This window comes from Zingiber officinale, chromosome 10A, assembly GCF_018446385.1.
Source record: "Zingiber officinale cultivar Zhangliang chromosome 10A, Zo_v1.1, whole genome shotgun sequence".
Lineage (NCBI taxonomy): Eukaryota > Viridiplantae > Streptophyta > Magnoliopsida > Zingiberales > Zingiberaceae > Zingiber > Zingiber officinale.
The window spans coordinates 50,926,035-50,944,421 of NC_056004.1; the positions used below are offsets into that span (position 1 = coordinate 50,926,035).

At 34.0% G+C, this 18,387-nt stretch overlaps 1 protein-coding gene across 1 annotated transcript; it reads right to left on the bottom strand.

Moving 5' to 3' along the window:
* Positions 1 to 6,160: 6,160 nt before the first annotated feature.
* On the bottom strand, positions 6,161 to 17,993 carry LOC122026932. The gene is made up of 18 exons (XM_042585687.1): positions 16,519 to 17,993; positions 15,720 to 15,791; positions 15,425 to 15,629; positions 15,245 to 15,353; positions 12,119 to 12,214; positions 11,922 to 12,003; positions 11,777 to 11,836; positions 11,653 to 11,705; positions 11,411 to 11,577; positions 9,969 to 10,179; positions 9,334 to 9,391; positions 9,190 to 9,246; positions 8,675 to 8,920; positions 7,793 to 7,857; positions 7,660 to 7,716; positions 7,481 to 7,574; positions 6,593 to 6,733; positions 6,161 to 6,510 (listed from the first exon to the last, which is right to left on the bottom strand). The coding sequence occupies exons 1-18, from the start codon at positions 17,818 to 17,820 to the stop codon at positions 6,403 to 6,405; spliced, it is 3,183 nt and encodes a 1,060-aa protein (XP_042441621.1). The 5' UTR covers positions 17,821 to 17,993; the 3' UTR covers positions 6,161 to 6,402.
* Positions 17,994 to 18,387: the final 394 nt, after the last annotated feature.

Here is an 18,387-nt window from a genome sequence, read left to right on the forward strand (position 1 = left end):
CTTGGTGTTGGATGGTGGGCGCATGACATTTCTGGCGTAATGGCTAGGGGCCGATTATCAAGAACTGACTACCTGGGGTTTACTCCACCATGTGTCTGACGCCTGTGTACCTACATGTACCTCTCTCCATATCCATTGGGCCGGCACTAGGGGGGTCGTTAGTGTAATAGATCTATATATTTTTTTTTAAAATGAGTGACTGCATTTAAGGACATAATGACCGAGACATGCTGCCATTTAATACGTAATCTCTTCATAAATATGCAATGAATCTATGACATGGTTTAAGCAGTCAAGGTAGATGAGATCATTCCAATTACACAAAAGTCCAGTGAATCAGACTCTCGTCTCCTTTGACTAGACTTGAAGAAAAGAATTGTGATCCGAGGAATGATTAGTAGGTGCCACGTGGATAAGAGAAGATTGGTAAAATTATTGAGGTGATTTCAACATAGGAAAATCTAAGGCCTCCTAGTCTCTTGGGCCTCCCATTCCTTAGCGTCTCGACTCTCGGGCCTTAAAGGGTGTTGACGGCCTCCAACATAACTAACTCATTGATGATTCACTTATCGACGTTCATCGGAATCAAACATTAAAATTTATTGATACCCTTATAAATGTTCAAAACTAAGATAATTTCAATTGATTCATCCAAATAGGGATGGAGCTAGATCTTGGTTCATTGATACCCTTATAACTTATTGTCAATTACTCATTGTTTTTGTTAATTCAAATTTTATCTGATATGTATATTTGCATGATATTTTTTAGTTGGCTTTATTAATTCTACGACTAAGACCAACCATCAGTCGTTGGTTGTTAATTTCAATTGATTCATCCAAATAGGGATGGAGCTAGATCTTGGTTCATTGTAGCCAATTAGGGTGCAAATGAATTGCTCAAAAGTATTTGATTCATATTTAAAATTATCAAATCCAAACTAAACTCGATGTTCGATAATTTTATTCGATTGTTCACGAGTCGCTCGTGAGCCGAACTTAGAATCGTACTCTGATTATTTTTATACAATTTTTATTTAAATATGCTTAAATTAATTAAAGTAAAAATAATTTGAACCGAACTCAAATTTAAGTCATTTCGAACTATAATTTAATATTTCTCGAATTGATATTTGAACAAATCGAACTGAACTATAATATTATTTCGAACTAAACTCAAGCCAAAATTATTTATATTTTAAAACTTCAAATATAATTTTAATATCTCGTATATTTTTTGAATTCTAATTCAATTATCAATATTTTCATATTATTCTACTAATTCAATTTGTTTGCACTCACAATAATATAATATAATTAATAAAGTAAAAAGAATCGTGTAATCATAAAACACCATAAAATAATTACTTTATAATTGTTTCAAGTTAATCATCAAGTACTAAATCTTGAGAAATCTTAATCTCATGGATAAAACCAAGCGAGTTGCATCAATTTTTTTTATTATCAAAAATCAAAAATAAATTTTATGGCCCAAACAAGCTATACAAAGAGTACTTTATACCTACTTATTAGAAGTAATCATTTAATTTTTAAAGTTGTATATCAATAATATTATAAAATATATCACCACTATAGTGATCTAAATTTATCGAATAGCCGGTGGAAAATTTTCGTAGAACTAAATCGGTCACCTTAGGCTTAACTGATTAATCATTTTTTTTAAATTTATCACTTTTGATATATTATGATAAAACCTTCTAAATTAATAGAAAACCAATTTCAATGTGATTATATTTATTTATAGCTCCTAATAAATACTTTCATTAATTGAGTGAGTTTTAGTGGACTGTGTTTGACATTCAAGCTGCAAAAGGTTGGAATCGTCAACCCAACGGCCCCCTCAACCCGGCCCCACAAGTATGAGAGGGAGTAAATCACGGTAAATACGGGCCCAGCTATGATATGATGGTTTTAAGTGTTTAACACGAACAGATATTAATATTATCGCATTTGACTGTGTTTGACATTCAAGATTCATTACATACTCGTTTATCAAATGAGCTCACCGTGATTATGTTTTTTTTCTTAAAACATTTTTTTTTTAATTTCATGTATATCTCCGCCACCGTCTCACCTATTATCCGTCACATAATTCGTACCAAATGCTCTATTTCTCTCTTTCCTCCTCTCCTCCTCCTCCTGCACGCGCACGTTCAAAAAAAAAACTAATAATAAAAAACGGCACTCACTCACTCACACTCACAGAATTAAATATAAATAACGAATTTTTTTTTTTAAAAAACATGTATAGATAAACTCCCACCAAATTATAATGCAAATGGCGTAAAACATAAACTTTTTTAAAATTGTACCAAATGCTCTATTTCTCTCTTTCCTCCTCCATCTCCTCCTCTTCTTCTTCTTCTTATTCTTCTTCTTCGCGCAAAAAAAAAAAACAACAACACTCACTCACACTCACAGAATTAGATATAAATGACGAATTTATATTTTTTTTAAAAAATGTACATAAACTCCCACCAAATTATAATGCAAATGGCGTAAACCATCAACTTATTTTGGACCCACATTGGGCCTATAGTATCTCGGCCCATGCATCCAAGGAATGAACTTAAATTGAAAGGCTCTATTAGTGGACCTAACTAATGTACTTAATTACTGCATCGTTAGAGATTTACGGCTGGCGCCACCAATCATTTGGTGGGATGGCCTCTAGAATTAGTGGTCCAGTTCTTTAAGTAACCAAAGTGTTGTGGCATAATATTAGAGAAGCGTTTTATCACATAACTTCTAAAATCTAAACCCTAATACCAAACTATGGAGGCAGCAAAAACTTTGTAGTAGTTTATAAAATTAACAAAAAGTTCAAGGGTGATCTCTGTTGACTTGTCTTGAATTATTAGAATATTTGTTGGAGGCGCCATTAATTATTACTTGAATGATTGTCGAAGTTGTGGCCTTATCTTATTCCATGGTTCTTTTTCAAGGAGACATTTCTCTAATGTCAAATAATATGAGGTATTTGATTCAAATATTGGTTTGGTTTAGTCTTTAAAAAGAATTGGTCACAAATTTAGTGTTTATTTTTTTGGAAAATAAGTGTTTAGTATTTACAAACAAGGATCATGGGACACTGAGAATGGACCCAATGGGTTCTAATCTAAGATCAAGGATATGAGACGAAAGTGGTAGAAAAGGTAAATTCACTCTTATTAGTACATCTTTTGGTGTTATCATTTAGCTTATATAACCTTAAGTTTTTGTCTTTAGCACCACCATAAGCTTGAGATCATGAATTTATCATCCTTAGAAATATGGAAGACAGTATACTTATCGTGCGTGAACATGTTTGCCTTATTTGCGCAAACCATATGGTAGCCTTTCAAATTAGAGATTCGACCTAAAATTTAGTGTTGATTGTCTTCTATTCCAATTAGAATGTCGACCATGGACAACATACATAGTCCATATTGGTATGAGTTGAAGCTTCTTAGACTAGGTTGGTAGTTTCTACCAGCCAAATGAAAAGGAGCAATTTCATGTATGGTTTAGTCAAGCCTCCACACAATTTTAAATCAACTTGGAGAGATCAGTGTAGAAGAATCTTGCTTTTATAGCTTATAGCTCAATGATTGGGCAAAAATTAAAAGGGAGCTTAGATTATTAGAATTGTGAGAGAACCCCTTTTTTTAAAAAAAGTCAAAACAACGTCCAATATATTTCATATTCTAAAAATACACTTACTATAATGTTATTATAGAAGCTATAATCTATTAAAATAGATTGATTCGACTTACATAAATTATTTTTTATGTTAAAATTTGTTTATTAACTTAGTTAAAATCATTTTTAAATTGATCAAAATCATTTTTAAATTGATCAAAATCATTTTTAAATTGATCAAAATCACTTTAAAATTTAAAAAACCTTTAAAGCTGTTAAAGTAACTATAACAATAATTTGATAGTTATTTGATGACTGCTACAATAATAATATAGTAATTATTTAATGACTTCTATAATATTTCATTAGCTATTTAATAGCTGATACAATAGTTTTAAAGTATTTTAAAATCATTTTAAAGCAATTTTAATGGAGTTTAAATAATTTTACTCAAGTTGAAAAAAAATTTAATATAAAAGTGTTATATATAATATTTTTAATCAAATAGAATTAAAAATAATAATTTACTTTAACACAATAGCATTGTAACTTAGCTGCGTCACAGCTGCCATAACAATGCTGAAAAAAAAAAATATCGCTAGAAACTATTTTAATCTTTTAATAATAATAACCATTCAAGCTGTTTTTCTTTTAAATTTTTTTATCCTCAAGGATTTCCCATTGATAAGGTCGGTATTTCTTTGGGTGGGGTATCCCTTCCGCAGAGGTAGCTTAGAAATTTTATTTAGTTACATCCATCAACTTTTGGGCCACGATCCTTGATCCACTCTTAAATAAGGGGTCGTTCATAGATGAAATTCTATAAATCCCACCTGTATAATAAGTGGGGTCAGAGAATCCGTGCTCATCAGCTCAAGACAATAATGGCCATGTCAATCTTTAGATATTGAGGAATTGTGGGTGGCTCTAGTTCTGCCGGTTCAATACTTCAATGTGCCATTGAAAACTAAAAAAATAAGTAAAATCAGTTTTGACACAGTACAAAACAACCAATTTAACCGGTTAATTCAATGAAATCGAAGACAAAGAGGTTGAATTATTAGAAAAATTTCGAATTGACCTCATCCAATTTGACCAGAAACATGATGGTAACGTTAAACAAAGACCTATATCAAAGTCAAATGGTGGATGATATGCTAAGGTCATATTCCCGGCGTCCACGTTACAAACACCACGCAATCAGCTGATTACAAAATAAATAAATAAATAATTTTTTTTAATAAGAAGTTATATGTTTTGTTAAATAATTAATTAAAAAATATCGAAAGTAAAAATAAGGTTTACATATGATATTTATTGACTTTGAAAAAATTTATGATAAAATTCCGAGAAAAATTATATAGAAAATTTTAGAAAAATGAGATGTCAGTGTAATATATATTGAACTAATTAAGGATATGTATGAAGATATAACGGCTAAAGTAAAGACTTCAGATGGAGTATTTCAAATAAAAATAAAATTACATCAAAAATTAGTTCTAAGTCGCTATCTTTTTACACTAATTATGGATGAACTCACTGTCCACATTCAAAATATAATGTTAAACTAGAATCTTGGTAGAAAATAATGGAAGGGAAAAGTTTTAGACTTAATAGAATAAAGACGGAATATATAAAATTTAAGTTTAACAATATTAGACATAATAAGACAATTATTAAAATAGAAGATGACGAATACCCTGGAACTGAAAGCTTTAGATATTTAGAATCAGGGATTGAGAGAAATATCTTACATAGAATATAAATATGATGATTAAAATGAAGGAGAACACCGGGTGTTTTTATGTGATCGTAAAGTACCTCTAAAACTTAAAGAAAAATTTTACATAATCGTAGTTAGACCCGCTATATTATATGAAATTAAATGTTAGACTATAACTCAAACACATGAGTAATAATGTGAATTGCCAAGATGAGAATGTTAAGGTGAATGTATAAACATATAAGAATGAATAAACTAAGAAATGAAAACATTAGAGAGAAAGTAGAAGTTACATATATTAAAAAAAAAATTCCGAAAGACACGTTTAAAATGATACAAATATGTACTTAGACGACTAATAAATACTCTAATTAAACGATGTGAAACTATGATAAATATACCTATCAAACGAACAAGAAAAAGACAAAAAAAAATTTAATTAACAATAATAAAATAAAATTTATTTAAATATAAATAATGATATAATAAAAAATAAAACTCAAAGGCATAAAAAGATACCTATAACCGACCATCTAATGAGATAAACAGATTCACGAAACAACCATCTAATGAGATAAACAGATTCACGAAACATTTCTTGTTTCTTTAAAGAAATAAGCACAAATCCATCTTTAAATGTTTGTCCTCCCTGGTCATTAACCCTTTCAAATTCCAGTCCGCACGGAAAACACAGATGCTAGATTAAGTTATAAATAAAATGAGCTGGACTCGTTAGCAACAAAATTCTGCCACATTTTGAGGTGGTAGCGATGATTTTCTATACACAAATAGAAGGGAACAAAAACAATCAAACACAGAATTGCTTGAGGATTGAGCTCTTAATGTTGTGTACATAGGCATATTACGTGCTAACAAAAAAAAACACTACCAAAAATTTAGCCAAGAATTGCCTTTGAGGATGAGTTATTTGGTTTACAAAACATACCCTCTCTAATATTTACTCGCCAACTGAAAAGCACCACTAAAAAAGGCTCCTCCAACTGACAATGAAAGATGTAAAATGAACACGAATCATTATCATCTTTTATCGCCTTGTGACAAAAACATTGAAACAGGAATCGACTTGCATAGCATTGTTGTTCCGTGAAAGGATGTGGCATGGGCACCCTGTAGATATGTCTCCAGCTGCAAGAAATGCATGCTTAATTATACGCTTCTTCAAAACCATTCCATTACTCAAATTGAAAATTGTTAGAGAAAGGCCAACCTGATCTGTGCTAATTTTTGTGAAACCGAATTTGTTAGTCCAAATAGATTCAGCTTCCTCAGCTGCAGGTAATACTATATGCCTCACACCAAGAGAAGCTAAAAATCTCTCAATACATGAAAACAGAGACTGGAAATAACCCTACAGAAACGAAGAATTAACTATTTAGTGGGAATCATCTTAATGATGGAGAAATAAAACCGTACAAGAATTACAGGATCAAGTCAAGCAAAGAAGGAAAAAAATGAGCAAAAGATGAGCTAAGCAGAGATGAGATTTAACTTGCTTAGGACTAGCTCAACAAATTGTGCTAAGCTTCAGCTATGATCACCAGTTAACTAGAAATGTTTACCCAACGTCAGGCCTTTAAATGCTTATCAGTCACATGTTCATCATCTTATCAAAAATAGGTATAACAATACAGAATTTAAGTTAGAGCGAAGCAAATTATGATGTCTAACATGACATAAAACAGAGGGAGCATCATTCAAAATGATAAATGTTTCAGTTACAGGTTCATATGTAAACACTGTGGAGTTAGATACAGCAAAAGCAGATTAACAAAAGGCCAACAGGTTGTTCTGATGTTATCCTCTTATAATTGTCTAACAAAAGTGTTTCACATGTCCATTCTAGAGCAATCGAACCTCACAAATACAAAATAAGGTTGTTCAGAATTTTATTTTTTTTAAAAAAACCATGTAATTTGGAGAAGGGGTTTGATTTAGAAATTTCAATCCAAAAGTAAAGCTCAGAATTGTTGTTGTTAGGGATGATGTAAGCTCGAATGAACTCTCTTACAAGGTCAAGCTCCAAGCACTTGACACCTTTGTTCGACACTAAATTAATCAATAGATAAGCAATCTGAACATAGATACAAGAACACACCTGGCCCTGATGTTCTCTACTTGTTGCAACTAATGGAAGTTCAGCAACATCCCTCCCCAAAAAACGTAGTAATCCCGCAGATACCACACATGAACTGCAATATTGAGCACACTTAAAACAAAATTGTAAAGCTACTGAGGAATGAACAAGTGATGCCTGCTTTACTTATGAAAACGTACCCAACTATTAGTACTGGACAATACATCCCTGCAAAATCTTGACCCTTCACACTCCGCCTTCCAGAACAAACAGATAATCAGTATGTAAAAAATGCAATTACGAATAATGGGAAACAGAAGACAATGCTCTCACCCATAAACCATTGATGGAATAAGATCCTTTCCAGTCGATGCTTCAACAATAGGATCAAATGATTCCTGTAAATAAATATTAAAAAAAAAATTACTCACGAGCAATTCAGCAACTTTAACTTATATTTAATCATATTATTTAAATTATGTATTAAACAGAAACTATTCATATTTTTAAATATCATATTAATAATACACTATCAGTTTTTATCATATATGAATAATTGTATGCCATATTATTTATTTTAGTTTTATCAAACGAGGCAGAGGCAGAGGCAGAGGCAGAGGCAGAGGTAGACAAAAAAGTCTTAGTTAGCAACAATAAAACAAGATAAAATTTATTTAAATATAGATGATGATATAATAGGAGATAGAGCTCAATGACGTAAAAGGATTCATACAGCCGACTCCACCTAGTGGGAAAAGGCTTGGTTGTTGTTGTTGTTGTATATTATTTATTTTAGTTTATTATTTAGCAAGCAAGCAATTGAGAAGTTTCATTTTGATTATTCATACTGTGATAATATGATTACTTGGTATTCTATAATACTAATAGTTGACAGTTAATACACATCATTTTTTTAACACTTTTTGTCACATTAGACAATAAATCAATTTATCTAACTTTTATTTTAATTTTTGCACTTCTTTTGTTGATTCTAGTCCTACCAATTATACCCATCCGACAAGGCTGATACAAAGTTTTTTTTACTTTTACATATTCATGCCACTACAGATTGTGAACACAATGTATTGAGATTTATAAAATCAAAATAGTTTATAAGCAGCAAAACAATGCGAGAGGAATTGTATATAAGAGACATTTGTCGATATTTAACAGTGTAACATCACTTAAATATTTAAATTGTGTAACATCACTTACGTGGAAAATAGTAACTGCCCTTGAAAGGAGAAGTTTACTGTCTGCTTCAAGTGCTCTTCCACTTAAAAGTCTCCATCTTATGTCAGTGTCTAAATTTTTATCTAAACCTCTACTGTCACATTTCCTCTTTAAAATGTCCATATTTGAAGAAGGAAGCAACTCTGCTCTACGATGAAGGTATTCCTCCAATGCACTTCGCATTCGGATGCAATCAGTGCAGCAGAACCATTCTCCTAGAGGCAGTTCCTGAAATTAAAGTGATAATCAAGTTCAAAAATGTATCCATCATATAGTGCAAAGGCACAAATTGACCAAACAAAGTTCTATTCTTCCTACTTGGCACATACATTCTAGTTAAATTGAGAAGATATCTAGGCAATTCTATTCTTCTTACTTAGCACATACATTCTAGTTAAATAATAGTGGGTATCTAGGAATCTTAAGGCTAATCACACACAATTTTAGTTTGTATGTTTATCGGAAAGAGAATTTAAGAGTGGTAAATATGGAAGTACCTTTAAATCAGCCATTTTATGATCCCTCAAACATCCAACATGGTATTCCCTCTCGCACTGAATCCAATGACAAACCAAGTGAGTTTTTTCAATGACGGATGAAAAAAATCAAACTTTTCTGGGCATTATACAACTGAAATATACCTGATCACAGATGATAACAGTGCGGTCATTAAATCCTCCTCTACTAAAATCATGACACCTGAATAGATTTACAAACATCAGAAATAATTTCAGAAGTATCTAGTGTCCCAACTCCAAAATTCAAACTGAATTTGAAGTCGCACTATATATAAATTGACCAAAAAAAGCAGCTTTGCAACAAAGCATCAGAGAAAATAAAGATTATGTATGTGATAGAGCATTGTTCTGAGTCTGTATGTGATAGAAAAAAATAGCACTTTGCCCAACCCTAACTTGGCTTGGAACCACAAGAGTTGGGTTCTTATCAAATCAAATCAAGTTAAAACAAAAAACCCGAATCCAAATCTCATCAAAAGTGAAATGCAAATATTTATAGCTGAATATTTTTAAAAACTATGAAAAATCTTAGAAAACCAAAGCAACCTAATGTATTACTAGCTAATGCAGTCTTTAGTAAGAATTTAATTTGAATCCATTACAAAATAAAAATGAAAAAAAATCACAGCAAAAGCCTCAAAGGGAATGCAATCAAATTGGAAAATGTAATGTTTTAACCAGTTCATCTGAATTATTCAACAAATAATGTTTGAAAATATCCCCTATCAAGAGCTCAGGAACAATGTCAAAGTAATAACCTGCACAGTGAACATGAACTGTCATCAGTCAGTGTTGTTGTGACAATACGGATACACCGTTTAAATATCTGCTCAATGGGATCCACACCAGCAACTCTCCCAGCAGCAATTGCATTCTTATTACTCGACAAACATTTCTCCCGTTGATGAAGACTTTGACAATATCGACAGTGCCAATCCCCTTTTGGAGCACTGGACAAACCAATACATTCTGCAACAGATACAATTAGATTAACACTTGGAAAAATAATATCACCCAATTACTGAAGAGAAAGAGATTCCCATATTTTGATAGAGCATGCATATTCAAGAAGAGCAGCATAGAAATAAATAATGGAACAGGACTATTTGAAAGAATTAAGTTCTTGGGTAAATAACAAAAAATGTTAAATGCTACACTGGAAAAAAGTTGAGTTACTCTTCCACTAAAGTGAAATGGAATTAATAGAATTATAACAACTTCTATATGTAGTTTGAATGCTGTAAGAGTCAACTTAGTCTGTATAAACAAGAAGACAGGCAATTTACCCAAAGGAGTGCCAATTATGGAGTTCATATGCCAGATTTGTAGTTGAGATATAAACAACATTAAATTTAGAAACTAATTTATGGTATTATCTGATCCTGATACAAAATGTACCCTATAAAATACTACTTCCAAAAGTAATCTAGTTTTTTTTTCCAAAATTATTAACTTTATTAAAAAATGGTTTACAAATTTGAAATTCATAAAAACTCAATTGATTAATTTTTGCTGATTCTATGTTGAAGAAAAAGTAAAATGAATAATATGAACTAACTTAGAGATGTTGCAAAAATGTTACAGAAATTCTATTATCCATGAATGAACAAAAAAGAGAAGGGGAAATGAGTTAGAGGATAAAAGGATAGGTCAGACAGAGGGGGGAAACTAGATGGAGAAGAGTGTAAATAAAGAGAAGAATAGGAAGGAAAGATTAGTGAGTTTTCTTCTTATAATTAACAAACTCGCCTTCTTCATCTCTCCTGCATTAGATGGTGCAATGGTTAACAGATCAGCAAAGGTCTCACAGACAATCCTATTCCCTAACTTGTCCAGCAGAGGTTGGTTCCAATTCCACCATTGTCCATGAATACAATCCTATTCCCAAACCTGTATCCTATGTTTGAGAGACCATTTCTTCCTTTGGAAAGCAATGTGCAATATGCACACCAAAACATATGAAATTAAAAGCTTTATAGAATGCTTAAGTTGGTAAAGGTGGAGAAATCAATAAATAAACTTTTAATGAAACATATAGCAGGATGAGAAAGATTATTTATTGAATTACAACTCTACAAATTCTGAGAAAGATCATAAATATAGTTATACTAGTTAACAAGATTGAAACCAATGTATACATAAGTGCATGCTATCATAATACAAGATGCCATGTTTCTTAATCAAGAAAGAGGGGGGAAACCTTTGTGGAATGCTCTAGGACAAAGATCACAAAGTATTAGATTTCCACCATCAGCACATATGCTGCAAAGATCGTCACTGTCGCTAGCTATCGTTTTTCGGTCTTTTGCTAGTGAAACTGATAACTCATGCAGGGAAACTCCATTGGAAGTGTAAATGTAGTTGTAACTGGAAATCATAGCACAATGGATAGATAAGTGTGGTGATTCAATCATTACAAAGAGCTGAAATATTTCCACTTACGGTTTGCGCCTCAATGCTTGACCAGCATGAGCTTCAAATTGTGAAGGGCTAACCTGTATTTGGTATACAAAAAATTAAATTCTGATTTATGTGTAAAAAAAAAACAGCATGAGGTATACATTACCACAGAATTGCAGCATTGACAACATATTCCAGAATCTTTTATGTAGCCCTCAAGAAGCCGCTGAAAAATAATCATAAAATCCTTGTGAGTAAAACAACAACATATTTTTCAAATGAGAATCAATCCACTATCTTATTAGAACAACCTTTCCACGAACATAGTAGCCTACTTCAGTACCCTCTGGCAAAATATCAGTCATAAAGACCAACTTGTGCAGGCCAATATCCCTTGAAGAAGGTAATGATGAAAACAAAGACAAAATTAGAGGCAAGGTAAAAAAAAAGGAGAGGAAGAGTAATTCTAGCTAAGATATGGGAAAAAGATGGGAAATGTCTGAGATACTTTCTAGTCAGTCTCCCAAGACTAGTCTTTTTATTTGATGTTAGGTTTTTGGATGAGCTGTCTGCATGACTTGCTACAGAAACAGGCTTCGATAACCTGTGCAGAAAATCCATACAGAACACATTTTAATAAGATTAAAAGTAGAACAAAAGACAAGTTTTTAAATAAAAAAGATAGATGAGCAAATAAAGTAGTCATTCCAAACACATGAAGCTGTAAATTCTGTAATATTTTGAATTTGGAACCAATAACCTAAGCCATCTATTGTGACATACTATTGGGTCAAAAGGTGAACTTGTCACCTTAGCGGCCCCTCTAGGGTAGGGTGGGGTGGGGGGTGGGGGCATTTGCCCTAGCCAGTGACCCTTTGCGTCGGGGAGGTCAGACATCCAACGAGGCATTTTCACACCCACTAGAAATTGACCCCAAACACCCATGCAGGTACCAACTGCGCCAACCTATGGGGACATCCATTGTGACATACTATTATAGCAAAAGGTAATTACGCTCACCCCAAACACCCACCGTCCCTAAGTTATGTGAAGGGAGGTAAATCACAAGATCAACTTATAGTCGATTGCCAAGTTGACATACTATTGTAGCAGGAAGGTGATTATACTCACCCAGACACCTCTGATAGTCCATCTCAAGTTATGCGAAGGGAGGTAAATCACGGGTTAGCTTATAGCCACTAAGTTGGCTAGGGCGTGAGAGGAGTTTTTTTTTCCTGAGGGCATGTGTTTGCCAAGTTGACATACTATGTGGCAAAAGGCGATTTATTCACCCCCAGTACCCCCGCCAACCCGTCCCTAAGTCAATACGAAGGAGGTAAATCACTAGTGACTACTAGCCATTAGTGCAAGTGACCGAGGCATGGGGTAGGGCATGCTCGGACGCATCGAGTTTTGACCCCAAGACCTCGCTAAGATAACATACTAGATACTAGATGAAGTTGCCACAATTAGGTGCAATCCGAAAGATGGTACAAGAATTGATCAAAATGCAAATGAATAAAAACCATCCTTATCTATCAAAAATCATAAACATGGAGACAAAAAGATCCCCTAGGTCAACACGGAGGAGGTAGATCCTTATATTTGGTTTCATCCAATCTACTTGAGGTGCATATAAGAAAATTACATTAATAATTTCTTTCGGTACCACTATCCTAAAAGTTATAATACTATCTCCTTTATAACTACTCATGTCACTTCATCCTTTAACGAATTATTTACAATAATACCTATTTCATTTTTTATTTTAATCCTTCCTACATACCATAACTTAAAACCTAAGTTCTCTATTATGTCTGTATTCTCTCCTACCCATTTTATCTCTTGTAATCATAAAATATTAATTTCTTTCTTAATTGTCATATCTACTACCTTGCTTTACCGATGTGCGTTTATGTTCCAGATCTAAGACATTCAATATACCTATAATATTTGTGCTTATCAAACTTATGCTATGAAAATTCTTGTATATTTAATACTACACTTAAGTTCTCATAAAGATATAGCGGTCCTTGTCAAAACATTACAGACGAATCCTGTAACGCATTCTTTCCGGGGAAGGACCTAACATAACACAACAATTTAATGGATTCATTTATAGAATATTCACTTGTGTTTGATTTTGGCTAACTTAATGCAACCCTCAACCTTTTTCATTCGGATTTAGGACCGATATTGGCGATTTTTAAATATATGTAATAAAATGCATATAAAATTAATGATATTTTATTCAACCGTTTATGTTGATACGAATTATGCAAACTAGGCACTTTAACACCATATAGTGTGGATTGATATTCTAGATTAAAATTTTAGGGAAAAATAAATGATACATGTTTCAACTATGATGCTCACAAGCTCTATCTTTTTTCCCTCTTTTTAGATAGATATTAATAACTGTAGGTGTATCTTAAAATAGTTCATGACAAAATTCATCTTTTTTATAAAAATATTTATTCATATCCAAAGATGATAATAGAGCAAAGTGGGGAATTAACTTCCCATCTTCACTGACATAAAGAAGCAAAGTGAGGCAGAATGAGTCATTGACGAAAATCTCCCCACTATTGACCTTAAGTAAAATCTTCTTTGCGATACTACCCCCACCGTGTTTCTTTGGCAAGGGGAGCTCAAAGAAATATAAATTATATATGTATGAGCTAAATATCATTTTTTGTGTACCAACTAGAAAAAATTGAGCATACAAAAAATATATCCCATCATTCCCTCATTTGAGTTATATATTTTATCATTTTCTACCCTATCCACATTCTGGGATGGGGTGCGACAACCCCAACTTGAAGCAAGTTGATGCATGGCCCCATCTAAATGGGCATACTTGCCATCCAAAATTAGTGCTTTATATTCTTACTATTTAACTTATTGACACCACTAAAATAATTGTCCAACTGCCTTCTTAATAATTAATCAATGAGGCTATTAAGGATGCTAACAAATCAAAGTCATTTATGTACTTGGTGCATCTGACACTCATGAAACAAGTCTAGCTTTTAAGACTATAATTAGGTCTAATAAAAAACAAAGTAAATAAATTGAAAAAATATAGTATTGAATCTATAGCAACATCAACACTTGTGAGGGGAAGGATATCGAGTTACTTTTATTGTTTTATTAGTTACAAACTAAGTATGATTTTTCTACTATTGCATTTTACTAAAATAGAGGTATTTTGATTAAGTTATAGATCCCCACATGAAGCAGATATGATTCATAGGGGTACAAGCATGGTTCACGTTAAAACAACCACACCCTTAGGGTTTGCATCTGAATTTTTTTACTTCTATTCAGTAAATGGTAATCACAGATCAGGTCATATCAATGCTCCATTGCTTCCTTCTCTTTGATAACAATAGAAGAAAACGAATATTAAAATTCCATTAAAAACAGCCATCTCAGGAGCTAATACCATGATTGCAGATTGCCTAACAAGGAAAATTAATACCATTATTGTCAAACAAGGATTTGACATAAGAAAAATGAGAGAATTAGTATACAACATCTCCATGTAACTTTACCGAAATTGCACATTCAAAAGATGTCAAATAAATTCAGTCCAATAAACATAGATGTTTATCAATTCCAAATAGCGTACCCTTTTGTGAAGGCACTTCCATGTATTGGGCTTGGAGTTCTTGGAGGTTGTTGTGATTCCAGACATGAATCACAAAAATTTCCAAACTTTGCAGGAGTAATTATTGGCCCTAAGATATGAATGATCATTAAGAAATCAAGAACGATAAAATAACTGTGTCGGTTCTAAGAGAATAATCACCTTTGCATTTTTGACAAGTAAAGGTACCCTGTGAAGAGACTTGACCTATTGCATTTTGGATTCTAGCTTCCAACATGTCCAAAGGTGAACTGGCGCATGCCTTAACAATATCATGAAGGCTTTTCCCATTTGGCAAGAAAATAAAATTAGCTGGGTGTTTTTTTGTGCTATGAGCATGTTGTTCAAATACATATGCTGAAACAACCTGATAAACAAAGATAAATAGAAAACATTAATCTTTCTCAGTTCTATGCCGCCCTATCAGATGACCAAATCAAACTAATAAAATACTCACAATAGAACCATCACAAGAAGCACAAGAGCACAGTATGCCATTGCCCTTAATCACACCTCTTAGTGCTAAATGCTGTAATGAGAATACAGAAAACAGTTTACCCTGAACTTCCAGATGAAAGAAGTATAGGAAAGATATTTGAAAACTGAAGTTTAGGGAAACCACAAATTACCATAAGAACAAGAGGGAAAAGTACAAGAACATCTGGAAATAAGGCTAAAACCAATATCACTTTTGACAAATTTTATCTCTCCATTTCACTTTTAACAGATCTGTCTCTAACAATTCTAACCCTCCATTAAAATTATTACTCATTTACAAATAAATATTGACAATATATTTTAAAATATGATAAAGTTTATTAAATTCAATCGTCTTATCAACAATGACACCCAGGTTTAACATTTTTTTAAATTGAATCCAATAGTATGTTATTCATTTTCAATTATCACATGAAAAATGACGCTTAGTTTTCGATAATTGAGACCAATTGCAGGGAAGAGAAGCAATGGAAAGTAGATGAAAGCCATAATTGGATTCAAACTTATTGGTGGAATAGAGTCGTTAGAGAATCAAATGGTTTAGGACAGATTTGATAAAATTGAAAAGTAAATTCAGATTTCTTAAAAGTGACAAGGTTATGATATATTTTTAACTTAACTGATATTAACAATGTAGGAAAAATCAGGCCTTAAAATACTCCAAATGATGAAATTTATGCACTGTTATTGCAGGTAAATATAGCAGTACATAACCTTCAAACAGACTAATTAGTTAAAACAACAAATATAAAACTTACCTTACCACAAGAAGCATTGTAACTCACGGGCAACCCCTCAAGCAAACCAGTGGAAAGCAATTCCCTTATGTTACTGGGAACCTTTGTTGATGTTATTTTCTTTGACATCTTTAATTCCATTTTCTTATTAGGAGTCAACATTGAAGAACAACTTGCAGCATTTGCAATACCTTTGCTATCTTCAGATCCTGATGAAGAACTGCTTGTGCTAGTGATGCTGGATATCCCCTTAGCAGCTGACCTTGTAAATCTTCTCATGGGGCTCAAGACATGGCTATTGCTATCTTTGTGACTGAAGTGGCCATTCATTGTAATATGAGAATCCACAGAGGTCTCTTTATGCTCGGTACAAGTCACCTTCAAAGCCGACCTTGTAAACCTCCTAACAAAAGTCTTCTTTGATGAGCCATTGTCAATCCTTATTCCATCTGGACACCTTCCTACGGGAAATCCTCCCTCATCCATAATTAATACCGGAATTGACACAATATTTGATTCCTCTGATACACCTTTACTTGGTGGCCCTGTAATTTTTACATGGCTCCCTGTTCTGGAAGTTCCTGCCTCCAGTTCATCAGCGACATCAACCATAACCAAGTCTTCAACGCAATCATTTCCAATGAACTCATTGTCCAATATTTTGCCACTGCCATCAACAAGGGTATTATCCGACTCTACCAATGAATCCAGATTTTGAGGAGATACTGATGTATTATCGATTTTCCCTCTGGCCTCAAACTCTGCCGGAACAATCAAAGAAGAACTCCTAATTCCTTTAACTTTGTTACTCGAACAAGATCCCAGAGCCAAGATGATGGAGTTCAATGGAGGAGGATGGATATCGACCGCAGACTGCACTTTACCGTCCCTCGTCAAGGGAGTTCCTTCAGCATCCGCCTGCTCCATGGGAACAACATTCACCGAATCTGCAGTCTTACCTTCAATCGACGCGTTGGCATCCGGTTCAACCGGATCCAAAGACGCAGAAGAATCGACCACCATCAGAGGATCAGCAGGCGAATGCGAGGAGGCCACGGCCGTCAGATCCGAGGCGTGCTTCTTCATCCGCTTGCTCTCACGAGGGGAAACAACGGCGGCGGGGGCGGACCGGGAATTACCAGAGCGGGTGCGGCCAAGGGAGATGGAAATCTGAGCCTGCGCCTTGAGAGCGAAGGCGAACTCCCGCTTGAGGCCCGTCCGGACGCCGGAGCGGAGGACGGAGTCCTCGAGATCGGTAGGGCCACAACCGTTCTCCACGGAATCAGGCGGAGGAGAGGCGAGAGTTCCGCCAGCCAACGCCATCGGAGGCAGAGGAGCAGGAGGCGAACCGCGGGGATAATTAGGGCTCGGAGAGGCACAAATCGTTGCTTCTCGGGAATTTGAGGAGGCAGGGGATTAAGTTGGGGGGAAGGAAAGAGAAGGGAAGGGGAGAACAAATTGGTAAAATAGAAACCGAAACCGATTGGTTTCAAATCAGAGCGTGATGTCTAGATCAACGTCGAGAGTTGTGATCAAATTGCTCCTATATTTGACCCGGTCATGGATGTGGCTTGGGCCGTTGGTGAAGACTACTCGGCCTCATGTCCGGGCCGAAATTGGCAAGCCGGTTCTTTTTGTCATTCTGGACTTCCTAATATATCGATAACGGAATATATTTATTGAGCGTTGGATTAGTTGCTAGATCTGCGGGTTACAATTACATGAGATTAGATTTTAATCAATTTGCCATGGAATCTCCATCATAATAATTTGATACCCTAAAACCCTGAGACTCTCATTCATTGGCAGACGCAATCAATTCTTGCCCAAACGATTTGGAGACAGCGATGGGACCCCTCCCCCTCCTGGTGGCAATGATGATGGAGAAAA

What these genes read in the sequence shown, in the direction of transcription:
- LOC122026932 (XM_042585687.1), bottom strand. Translation starts at nt 17,820, where the DNA reads ATGGCGTTGGCTGGCGGAACTCTCGCCTCTCCTCCGCCTGATTCCGTG. An exon ending in GTCAATGCTGCAATTCTGTG is followed by an intron (nt 11,706 to 11,776) that starts GTAATGTATACC and finishes TACCAAATACAG; the next exon opens with GTTAGCCCTTCACAATTTGA. An exon ending in CTGTTATCATCTGTGATCAG is followed by an intron (nt 9,247 to 9,333) that starts GTATATTTCAGT and finishes CATTGGATTCAG; the next exon opens with TGCGAGAGGGAATACCATGT.